The 12,541-nt window shown below is 35.6% G+C and overlaps 2 protein-coding genes across 2 annotated transcripts in view; both read right to left on the reverse strand.

Moving 5' to 3' along the window:
* The window catches only part of LOC118753144, a 16,190-nt gene extending 5,064 nt beyond the window's left edge, over positions 1-11,126 (reverse strand). Inside the window, exons 1-9 of the mRNA XM_036488014.1 lie at positions 10,785-11,126; positions 6,751-6,894; positions 6,348-6,687; positions 6,075-6,277; positions 5,602-6,005; positions 5,426-5,475; positions 5,220-5,355; positions 5,003-5,141; positions 1,342-1,584 (exon numbers count right to left, since the gene is read on the reverse strand). Coding sequence (XP_036343907.1) covers positions 1,342-1,584; positions 5,003-5,141; positions 5,220-5,355; positions 5,426-5,475; positions 5,602-6,005; positions 6,075-6,277; positions 6,348-6,687; positions 6,751-6,894; positions 10,785-11,111 — 1,986 coding nt within the window. The 5' untranslated portion in view covers positions 11,112-11,126. The remainder of the gene's footprint in view (positions 1-1,341; positions 1,585-5,002; positions 5,142-5,219; positions 5,356-5,425; positions 5,476-5,601; positions 6,006-6,074; positions 6,278-6,347; positions 6,688-6,750; positions 6,895-10,784) is intronic.
* LOC118733541 lies at positions 4,811-5,598 on the reverse strand. The gene is made up of 3 exons (XM_036462969.1): positions 5,426-5,598; positions 5,220-5,355; positions 4,811-5,141 (listed from the first exon to the last, which is right to left on the reverse strand). Exons 2-3 carry the CDS (start codon positions 5,309-5,311, stop codon positions 4,928-4,930), a joined length of 306 nt encoding a protein of 101 aa, XP_036318862.1. The 5' UTR covers positions 5,312-5,355; positions 5,426-5,598; the 3' UTR covers positions 4,811-4,927.
* Positions 11,127-12,541: the final 1,415 nt, after the last annotated feature.

Raw genomic sequence — 12,541 nt, forward strand, 5'->3', positions numbered from 1 at the left:
TTTTATTTTATTTTATTTTATTCACTTTACTTAATTTTAATTTATTTATTATATATATATATTAGACTGCATCACCAAAAAAGTGGCGGTTTTTCCGCCAGGATTACAAAATTTATAATATTTTAAGACGTCCGCCAAAATATTTCGGAAAGATATTAAGATTTAAGTGAGCTGGACCGATTTGAAATTACCTCCAAAAATGGAGTTTTTTATGAATAAAAATAGTTTCTTAAAGAACTTTTTGAAAAAAGTCCCCTCAGATGACAAAACAGATTAAGCTTAAAAAATCTGCATACAAATATTTAAAAATATTTTCAACGGAATCGTAAGAATGAGATTTTTGATGCTGTTTTTTTACTTTTTTCAAAGATTGATTTACAAAAACCTTGAATAACTGGGCCAAAACTATTCTTATTTAGACTTATGGGATTTCGATAGAAAGATATTTTCACACTGTTTTTATTTCTGTCCAAAAAAAAGTCATTCTTGTACCATTTTTTTTTTTCAAATACCAACACATCTTAACTCAACTTTGAATGATGTTCGTTCATCCTACCTTTCTCTTTCATCCTTTTAATGAGTTTATTATCAAAGAAATAAAAAGGGTGAGAAAATACCTTTCCAATGACACCTCTTAAGTCTAAATCGGAAGAGCTTAGGTTCAGTTATTCAAGTTTTTCTTATACCAATCTTTGAAAAAAGTCAAAAATCTCATTACGATTCCGTTTAAATTTTTTTTTAATTTTTTAAAAATATTTTCGTGCAAATTTTTTAAGCTTAAACCGTTTTGTCATGTGAGGGGATTTTTTCAAAAAAAAATCTTTAAGAAACTATTTTTATTCATGAAAAACTAAAATTTTTGGAGGTATTTTCAAATCGGTCCAGCTCACTTAAATCTTAATATTTTTCGGAAATATTTTGGTGGACGTCTTAAAATATAATAGGTTTTATAATTCTAATGGAATAATAGTACCGATTTTTCTTTGTATGGGGAGCGATGCAGTCTAATATATATATATTATATTTTAATTTATTTCCTAAAATTTATTTTACTTTATTTTTTAAGTTATTTTAATTTGTGTTTTATCTTTTTCTTGTTTTTTGCTTTACCTTTTCAATATATTTTGCTCTGGTTTTTTAAATTATTTTAATTTATATTTTTTAATTTATTTTAATATTTTGTTTTTATTTTTTCCTACTTTACTACCTTTTTTAATTTCATTTAATGTATTATTATTTTACTTTATTTGATTAAAGTTATTCAATTGGTTTAATAGTAAGTTTAATTATATTTTTTTTTTCTAGATTTCTTGTTAGTTCATTTTATTTTTCCGCACTTACCTTAAAACGCAAATCTCCAACGGGTGGCAGTGCAAAAGGCACACCCATAAAAGCTCGTATATGACGACCTTTATGAGAGGTCAAATGGCGCCCGACCAGTACGCCCCCATGCGGTAGCTGCACTTTTAAAATGTCGGACGTACGCGCCGCAGTCAAGGCGTAAAGATTAATCCACGCAAAGAGAAAAAGTATTAGAACACTGGTCGATTTCATCATTTTGTTTGAGAATAAGTTGCGCACAGATTACTTGTACGAGTATGTAAATAAATGATCCTCTTCACTTGGTGGCCGAATGGCGACTGATAGCGCCTTCGCACTTGAAACTATAATTATTGTATAGAATTTACCTGTTATCTTTGTATTTAAGACTAACTCGGCATTTAAGAGCATACAAGCAGTGTGTGCATATGCATGTACATTAGGGCGGTCCAAAAATGCACGTGAAGAAGTAATGTCGGAATTTTTATGCTCCATGCGCTAGGATTGTTCTATACCGAAAAAAGATACCCCAATTTTTTTCATCTTGAAGTCAAAAAAATTTTTAGGGCCGTTTGCACCATGTCTGGTGAATTTTAACTCCCAGTTAAACATCGTTATCGACACCCAGCCTATAACATGTAATCGATAAAGCAGTCGATGTGCTTAACCTAAGGGCCGTTTGCACCAAGTCTGGTTAACGCTAACTGGAGGTACATCCTTCAGTTAAGCACGTTAACTGCTTTATCGATCACATGTTATATGATGGGTGTCGATAACGTCGATAAAGATGTTTAACTGGGAGTTAGAATTAACTAGACATGGTGCAAACGGCCCTTAGAGGTCGCTCAAAGCGCCCGAAGTTTCTCATGTATTTTATATGGGGAAATCCACTTTTCGTTGAAATCTTCATGAGATTCCCAATAACAATACAATTTTTCATAGCAACTATATGAGGGTTAACTTAATTAGCTGACCACAAGTGTATATAGGTAAAGGGCGAGTCCGCGCGTTTCTTTGTCACGGGTGGAACAAGGCCAATACTGCTTAATAATAACTCATTATATAGATAAAGCACTCACACAATTTGATATATTACACAAATTTATTAAAATCAAATGAGTTCTAATATATACTTTTCTTACCAAGCAGTCGGATTATAAATCGCAAATTATTTGACAGCACTTTCAACACAACCTATTTGAAATTTACTTAGAACTTGATTTCTAAACGTAAACAAGTAATTTTTAGCAAAAAAACCGACTTAAAAAACAAAAAAATATATATATATATATATATTTCATGATCCAATGATAGGATCTAAACCAGGTATGGGACCACCTCTGAGACACTACCTTTCCGATGCAAAAAGAATTATCGAAATCGGTTGACGTGGTCCAAAGTTATGCGGTAACATACATAAAAAAAAAAATATTACGACGAACTGATAACCTCCTCCTTTTTTGGAAGTCGTTTAAAAATGCATAAAAAGCTTTAAATTATTATTTTTTGGTTGATTCAAGATGTTTATAAACAAAAATAATTTTTGCACTAAGATTCACTTTCTCATCGAACCTCCCATAAAATACATGGAAAACTTTGAGCGCTTTGAGCGACCTCTAAATATTTTTTGATTAAAAGAAAAATAGAGGTATATTTTTTCGATATAGAAAAATCTTAGGGGGTGAGAGCATTAAAATTCCGACTTACCATATTTAGGACCACTCTAATGTAAATACACCCGTAAACATACTTATAAGCTTGCAAAAAGATTGTTGAAATCACTCGATATGTTTTTCGCAACAGATTGCAATATGTAGGCAGAGTTTGGTAAAAAGGGGATACGTAGTAATCTTTAGAATGGCAAAGGTAATTAGGATAGCACCTCAATTTATTGAATGTTTCTCTTACCCCTTTTGATGACTGAAATAGAGCGATAAGGCATTCTCATTAAAGCTGCTTACTTCTTAGTGTCTCTTCTGCTTCCGCTAAGCAAATCTCTTTTTCAGCATAAATCTCAGTTACGCGGTTTTGCACTTTAAACGACGATATCTAAATACATATATGCACATATACATTATCTTTGCAAGCAAAAGTGGGAGAGAGATACAGCAATGGCATTAATGCCTGCACATTTTTTAACTAAGAACTGCAACCGATAAAGGTAATATAAATTTTATAGTTAAATAGATTCCATGGTTGCAAGAAAAAGTATCAACGTTTCACACCATATTGGCAGCTAAGTGGAAGATTGGCCTATCTTGGCTGTCAGTTCGAAAATGCCCTATTTCAGAATTTGGTTCAAAAATGCCCCATCTTAACGTAAATTCAATATATCGGCAGTTGGGATAAAGTATTTTTAAACCATTTGCTGAGATAGGGCTTTATTTAAACAAATTCTGTTTTGAAGTCGGTTAACAAAGGCTTTGCGAAATATGAGAGTATGGCATTGTTTAGGTGAGGTTTGCTTAGCTGATACCTGAGATGTAACACACATACTTAGACCATCAGTTGGTCTAAGCCATAATGCACTTTTTAGCGACTTTTAATAATTTGCAAATCCGTTGGAGTGCAATTTCTTTCAGTGAGGAAAAGAGAGCAGGACCAAGTTAGTATGTAATTTTTTTTTCTTGAATCTGTAACCTCAGCTCTGCCAAGTTTCTTGAGAGGACACGCAAGAGTCCTAGGCTCTCGAAGAAGTGGTGCCACTATTCAGCGCAGGGTAAACAGGGGCGCACCAAGGACGGTGTCCTCTCACCCCTTCTCTGGATCGTGGTCGTAAACGACTTACTAGAAGGTTGCGTATGATGCGATACTTTCAGGCAAATTTTTGGATAGCCTCTACGAGGTAACTCAAGGGTACTTGAAACTTTTCTGGAGACTCCAATATTATCGGGGGCTTCGATTTCCTCCCTGATAACACGATCATTGCATGACTAGTCTGGTGCCATCCCATAAAGCGATGAGCGGACGGAGGGCAGCGGTTTTAAGGAAGCACCAGAGGTTGCTACTATTAATGAAGCAGTCGATTCGCTGTTGCGGTGCGCAACGACGGTAAAGGAGGCTAACATCTACTCAGACACGCTCAAAGCTTGTTGCGCAATGCCTTAATGGATTTCATTCAGAGCCAGCACCCGCCAGATAATATCGCCACGAAAATAGATAGTGGGAGTTCCCATGACTATTTGTAGACTCCTCTTGGAAAGATAAGCCTCGGGTCAACGCAGCGAATGCTGGGGGAAAACAAGGGCTTGTGCCACTACGAAGTCTAGAGATCTCTCTCGATTCTAGTAGGTATATTGTCAGGCCCCTGGCCTATCGGGGCTTACGCAGTGAGATTCAATATCACACTAGACCCTATTTATTGCAACTGCGTAGAGGACGACGAGATGAAATCACCTAAGTCATCATCGGCTTGGCTTCGTGCTCCTGTCGTCTGCTGATTTTCACTGAAGTATATATGTACATACGTGTGTAAATATATTAGAATTATGAGATTTTTATTTTTATATATTTACAAACAAACTTGTTATTTAAAAAAAACTATCACTGCACTTAAATACTATGCTTTAAATTTTGTATTTTACAAATTAATTTTTAGTGGTAACCTTTAGAGTTCGTCCTTCCGGTTTATTTTGCGCTCTTCGGCTGGAATGTGTGGTCTTAGTTGATGCCAAAAGTTCACGCGATCGCCATACAAGTTACGCTCCATTTGTAGTATTGTAAATTCTTCAGGTGTTTTGTGACCTAGACGAGCATAATTGACAGGATAACCCTTTGCCGCGCTCCAGTGTGGGAGCGGAGAGTTTGCCGGCGTTGGATTGCTGGATTGAGTCAGACATAGAAAGTCATTCATTAGCATAGATTTTTAGTAGAAATATTACAATGTGTAAAACCTCTACCTTTCTCTGGCGAAATTCACCCACATCTGCAGAATAGCTTCGCGTAGTTCAATATCGCTTTTTGTGGGCGAGGCGCTGACGAACAACTCCATTGCTACTGGAAATAGATATTGCAACTCCTCGGCATGACAAGCACCTGGTTGGGAGGAAATTGTTTAGTAAATTTAAAATTTCAGAGATTTTTTTTGGTTATTTTATCGCTTTACCATAATAGTCCTCTCTTCCACCTTTAAAAAGCTCTGAGAAACTTGCTGGGCTACGATGCTCGAAGAGATATACATAGTACGGCGGTATTTTCAATGACTTCTCCGCTTCGGCGCGCTGGCGAATATACTCATCGATGCCAGCAATAAACCAACCATCAGAGATTAGCTATCAAAGCAGGAGTAACACCGTTATTTGTGTTAGGAAATAAACACTCTTCTTAAACAAACTTACATCGGTCAAATTTTGATGATTATATTTGTTATAGGTGTGTCCCTCTTTAAAGTAGAATTCTTCAATCTTACGCGTAATCTCTTCGCGTACTTCCGGCGGATGGTGATCGTATTGCAGTTCGATGGGTAGAATTGTATCAAATTGCTGCTTATATTCATCCAAGAGGCCAGGCAGATTGAGTAACGGCGCAGTTTTGAGCAGACCCTCCTCTGAAGTGGCGCCAATCATGAGTGGCAAAGAGAAACCGTGTGGCAAGCTGACATCACGCGGCCAAACTGTGAGGAACGCACCCTCATGTGGAGGCTCTACCACCGGTTGGAATGGCACCATGGGATCATAATCCCACTCCTGCGGAAATTGAATTTCACACGCGTTAGCACTGAGTAGCTTAATATTTTTCAACTTAAATTCACTTACAAATAACTCGTAGAGTGTGGCAACGACATCTTTGGCGCTTTTGCCACGTAAGCAATGCAAAAGCTCTGGCCATTGCGCCTCGGCATTACAGCCCACCAACTGCGCCACTTTGCGTGCACGACTCGCCGACAAGCCCTTATATTGAGGTTGCGCCCATGGATTGTAGTAGGTACCCGACTGTGCAATGGCTTTTTGGAAGAGGCCTGTACTTAGCAGAAATTGTCGATATTAACTTTATTTTTGACGCAAACTATACTAATTTATGTACATTACCTTTGGACGAGTTCGAGAGCATGTGGTATGTGACGCTAGCACCACCCGCGCTATTACCGAAGATCGTCACCGATGATGGATCACCGCCGAAAGCGCCAATATTTTTCTGGACCCAACGTAAGATCTCGACTTGATCTTTTAATCCGAAATTACCTGGACAATCTAGCGTTTCAGTGCTGAGAAAACCGAGTGGACCGACGCGATAGTTGCCGATAACCAATATAACATCGTGATCGAGTAAAAATTCTGGGCCATAAAAGCTGCTGATGCCGGAACCGCATTGAAAGCCGCCGCCGTGAAAATAGACCATGACTGGTAGGGGGTCATGGGTGGGAAGATCCTGTTTTTGAAGGAAATTTATGTATGCAAATAAAAAAAAGGTATGTGTGCGCTTGCGGCTTACCTCAGGCGTGTACACATTCAAGTAGAGACAATCTTCGCTGCCTTCGATTTCTAAGTCACGCCGATAGGGATCACGTTGTATACACTTTGGTGAATCTTGTATAGTTTGTCTCTCGCCGACCCATGGGCCATATGGTACAGGCGGCTGTATAGAAATATTGGAATATACATACATATGTATGAGGTAAGTAAAAGTAGATATTCGAGTAGATCTTGCTAAATATTTAATATTGATTGCTTTAGTGCTACAATTCGCTATGCAAATGACTGGGTATTTTTAAATTTTTTTTATATGTATTTCAGCTACCATGATCGCACTTGTGAAAGAAATATGCATAACTTATTCATGAGAATGTTAAAATTGATTCATAGAACTAGACTATTCAAATCACTTTAAATTTTAATTTAATCGTAGCCGAAAAGATTAACATACTGCAGGCGAGCTTGTTTGTGAACTTTATGAGTGTATTCTTTAGCTAGCGCGGATTTTTTTTTTTAAGAAAATATTTCAAGTCTGTAGGCCAATTGTCGAGTATGGGAAATAGATGTATTACAATTAAATTAGAGTCGAAAATCTATCTTTTGTAAATTTTTTGCCTGGTGGTCGAGCTTAACCCTTTGTGAAAAATGTGATGCGGTGGGCCACGTATAAAAAAGAACGTTATTCAAGTGAAGCTTCTTAATCGAGTTCGGAGATGTTTGCGTTAAATATTCAACTCCACGATGTAGGTGGACAAAAGCAAAGACAATGATAAACATGCAGACAAAGGTTAAGATTGGGATTTAGGAGAGAAGAAGGTGAATATAAATATGGATATAAGAATGAAGGTGAAAATGACGCTAAATATAAAGAAAATTATGTGTACATATATGTAGATAAAGGTAGAGCTAAAGATAACATGTAAACAAGTCTAAGTTTGGTCGGATATCTCGAAAGCGTAGTGACAAGATTAAGTTCAAACAGACAGGCAGACAGCCATACGGACAGAAGGAATGTAGAAATCGACTCAACGCGACGTTCTGTTAAAGCTAAACCGAGATTCTTGAAGAAAAATAATATGATGAATTGATAATGTAATCATCTCGAGTCCCAAGCACCAAAAAACGCGAATTTAAGCAATTTTTTTCAAAATTTTATTTTTGATGCAGAAATGCATCTAGATGTTTAAGGAATATTTGTGCATTAAATAGATTATTTTGAAAAAATTTTACTTACGTCTTTTTTTAAGTTAAAGCTCGATTTCGTCAAACTAGCAAGGTGTATTTTTTTCAAAATTGTCGTATACATTCAAAACCAGGCTGACTTGAAAGAGCGATTCTTCTGCTATAATAGGGGTATTTCTATTTTTACACAACGTTCTGCTACGAGATGTACATACTTACATACTGTCGGAACAAAATATTGGCACAGCACCTTTTTCACAATATATAACCAACAATTTTTATTCTAATATTTTTCTGCCAGTTTTGTATAAAAATATGGTTAATTCTGCAACAAAAACCATAAATGTATATTTCCTTTTTTTGTGCAAAACTAGCGAAAATTCAGCAAATTTTCAACTTTGTAATCAGGTTTTTCTAGAATTTTTCTGAGTATGCAAATTTGTAGCCCAATCAATTTTGTTGCAATAAAGTACAAGTTTTAAGTAGCTAGGAATTACCGTTGATTTTTGGAAATTTTTTTTCACGCAGTCCCTTCCTTACAATTTTTTTTTTTCGAAAATACTTTATAGATATGGAAAAAGTGCAAAATACCTTTAAAAAAAAATCTCAAAAATCAATGAAATTTTTGACTAACTCCAAACTTGCATTTTTTTTACTAGAATTTAATGGGCTGCAAAACTGCATACTCAAAAAAATTCTAAAATATATATATAAATATATAAAAAGTTGAAAATTTGCTGAATTTTCGAGTTTTGCACAAAATTTAGGAATTATATTTTCATGTTTTGTGTTGTAGAATGAACTATATTTTTATACAAAATTGGCGGAAAAATATTAGAATAAAAATTGTTGCATACATATATTGTGAAAAATATGCTGGGCCAAAACTTTGTTCCGGCAGTGTAGGTAGGTTCATATGGAAATAAGTTTTTTTTTTTTAATTTGGTCTAAAAATTGTCACGCCCAATTCTAGAAGATTCTTCGATTTAAAAAACAGTAGCGGACCAAATGTTGTTAATGCAGGGATATTCTGCTGAAATCGGCGATAAAATCTGCGTTTCGTTAATTTTAATTCTAAAACTGCCACGCCCATTTCTAGGGCATTGTCGCCTTAAACAAAAATCTTTCAGAACAAACATATTTACTGGATGGTTATTCTACGGGAATTCGCAATTAAAAAATTAAAATTTTTGCAAAAAATACGATTTTTGGCACCTTGCTAACTATAGCATTGATTTTTAAGTGCTTAAGGCCGAGGCCACGCAATGAGCGGCTTAAAATTAAAACATATTGAAGTGGCCACACAATGGGCGGCATTTCTGAATGGTTGGGCGGCGCCGCTCAGGAAAAGAAGCCGCTCATTTCGTGGCCTCGACCTAAGACATGCATGTATTTCATTCGACATCTGCCCATCAGGCCTCACAATCATGCGTTCATCCAATCATTAACACAAAAAAAAATACAAAACCCGCAAACTACTTACGTATGTATGTATGTATGTAAAATATCAACTAATTAATGATTTGAATTATGCACAACTCGCGAACGTGCAGAAATCGAATCGCCTATAAAAATGATTTGGCGAATTACCTTTGAAATAAATTTTATTCAAATACAGAAAAGTCAAGTACACGCCGCAGTAAGCATTAGGATGAAGATGACTTGCAATTATTTTGCATAAAGCACAGCGTGAGCGAAGCAAACTTTCAACAAAATATTTATATTTTCATTTATACGCACATACATACATATGTATGTACTATCCTCAAAAAAAAAATACTAAGTATACGCTTATATGCATGCTTAAAAGATATTATCAATATGATCATGACTATGGCTATAATGAAATGAATAAATAATAAAAATATAGTTGGCGGCAAAATTTTTGTTAAGTATTTGACCCAGATTCTCCTCCAAACTCTATGTGTACATATAATTAAAAAATGAATAAAACTCCTTTGCAGTTGCAAAGCAGTTAAGTTTGTAGTCGAGTGAGATCAAACACCCCACCTATTTGGCGAATAATTTATACATCAATTTTTGTGCTGACGGTGGAATGAAAACGTAAAATTTTTTGAAACCGCACTACGCGAAAGTAAGTGAAAACATAGGCGAATAGCTGTCAAATACAAAAATTTTGGGCTTTTTTTTAAATAAAAGATGCTTCTTGACACGGAAAATTTCGATTTGACGTGACCATGCCTATATGCAGTTTTTCGGTGTCTCTTTTTTTTTGGTAATTATTTACCAAAGTGGCAACCCTGGTTATGTACAAAATTTTTAACAAAAGGTTGTTATCGACTATTTCTGCCACGTTTAATACGTACAAAACAGCCGTATTCTCAAAAATTTAAACGCACACATTTAACGATTTTATTGCACGTCGACAGTCGAATGTATTGAAAATACAATCAATTGAATATTCATTAATCGCAATTTGTTGAATATTTATTCATTTATTTTTAACATGAAAGCATTTCGCCAGCAAAGTGTGTATGCATGAAATTTAGTAGGTATATTTTTGTTGTTGTCGTGCACAATTAACACTACGGTTCACTAAACTTTCCCACCGTGATGAGACAGCGAAGCAATTTTTTAAAAATCTGTCATTGCAATCTAGTGCGCCCCTAAAAGTCACGAAGTATTTAATGTTTAATATTTTTTGTTTTGTTTTTGAAAACAGCAGCTCCAGCAAGCGTAACGAAACTAAGTTCTAGAAATTTTATTAAGTTAATTTTACTACAACTTTTTAGTTTTCTAAAAATCTCACTTCGCAGTGATTCGACTTTTTGCTGAATTTCTACTCAAGAATTTTATCACTACACACACACACACACACACGCGCGCACATTCACACTGAGCGTAACACACCTTGAAGCGCAATTCGCCCACTGGCGGCAACGCATATGGCACCCCCATAAAGGCACGCATATGCCTACCCTTGTGCGAGACACGATGACGGCCGACTAGGACTCCGCCATGCGGCAGCTCCACTTTCAACACATCCGCAGTTCGCGCCGCGATCGAATCAAAATGAATGCTCAAGGTGAGCAGAAAAAGCGCGCCGAAAATTATTGTTCGAGTAGCGGCCAAATAGACGCCAAAACGTGTTTCGTACAGCATCCGTTGCTGTTGCTGCAGCTGCTGCCGCTGAGTTCTCGACTCTTTGGCCAATTGACGATCGTTTGTGGCTAACATTTCCGCGCGTACTGATCCGATCGAAACGAATGCGGCCGGTTTTAAGCGTTTGTTGAGATTTTGTTTTCTAATTTTAATTTTGTACACAAACAATAACAATTTTAAATTAAAGCGCGTGAATAAATACAAATACATTTGGTTAAATTAGATTTAGTGGCTTATTTGTGTGAAGTAGAAGTGAAAAAAAATCACAGCTGGACACGCGATGAGTATGTATGCACATAAATATGTATGTATTTGTGTGCTTCTTTATGAATGTATTAAGTAATGTAATACATTTTTATTTTTGTTTTTGCGCGTGCCGCATTCGACCATTAAAACTGTTACGCGGTTAAATACGATTGTGGGAGTGAAATTCTGTTCAAATTCTCAGCAGTGTTGATCAAAGCTCACAAGTTAAGGGTAAATTTAAACTAAAGCTTGCACGTCTGCGAAAACGCTAAGTTTTCGCGGTATGAGACGATCGAAACTGTGAAATTCTAGAAAACAAAATTGGAAAAGAAAAATATGAGATGCTATAAGAAATTGTTCTAATTTTTAGAAAAATTTTAAGTACACAGTTTTATAACCTATTAAATTTTAGTATAATTTCAAGTAGTTAAGAAACTGAATTGATCTGGAATTTGAAATTTAAGGCCATCAAAATATGGAGTTTTTCTCAAAATATGGACCTGATGGAAACTTTAAAGTTACGGATTCGTAATCAGCACAAAAAAGTCAATCAAAAACAGCTTTAAGATCAGCCGCACCAAAATTTTTTTCCATTTTTGTTGGCCTGTGTTTTAAAATTCTGGATAATTCTGTACCTAATCGATTAATTTTTCCTGCATATCAAGCAATCAGAGATCGAAAATAACCGTCACCAAATGTCTTGTATGGTGTTTACCACAGACACAAACACTCATCTCTCAAGCAACGAGTGTTTCTCACCGTGGCAAATCACTCTGTGCGATCTTTTTGTGTTTTCCGTTGTGGGGGGTGTTTATAAACTGCTAAAATTTCTCTTAGGCAAAGACACTTTGGCAGGGACTTTTATTTTTAAGTGTCTTAATTTGTGGGTTATTGTAAGACTGAAAAATATAAGTGAGCGTACATAAGTGGAAGCAAAGCGTTAGACATTTCTTTACATGACATATACGTAGGTACACTACATGTGCGAACATTTATGACAAAGAAGAGAGCGTGCACATTTATAATATGATACACCGAAAATAAGGATAAAGGCAAAGGTAAAACAAACAAAGATGCGTAAAGATAAATGAAAAAATGAAGACCAAGGTAAATTTAAAAATTTTACTAATATAAGGGCAAAGGAGAAGGGCAATATGTAATGCAGAAAATGATAAACATAAAGATGATAAAGATAAATATTAAGCAGAAGATGAGGATGAGTAAAGATGAAGATAAAGGAAGAAATATTAAAATAAAAT

The sequence above is a fragment of the Rhagoletis pomonella genome, unplaced genomic scaffold (genome assembly GCF_013731165.1).
Source record: "Rhagoletis pomonella isolate Grant_MI unplaced genomic scaffold, Rhpom_1.0 Rhpom_scaffold_00002, whole genome shotgun sequence".
In the NCBI taxonomy this organism is placed as follows: Eukaryota; Metazoa; Arthropoda; class Insecta; order Diptera; family Tephritidae; genus Rhagoletis; species Rhagoletis pomonella.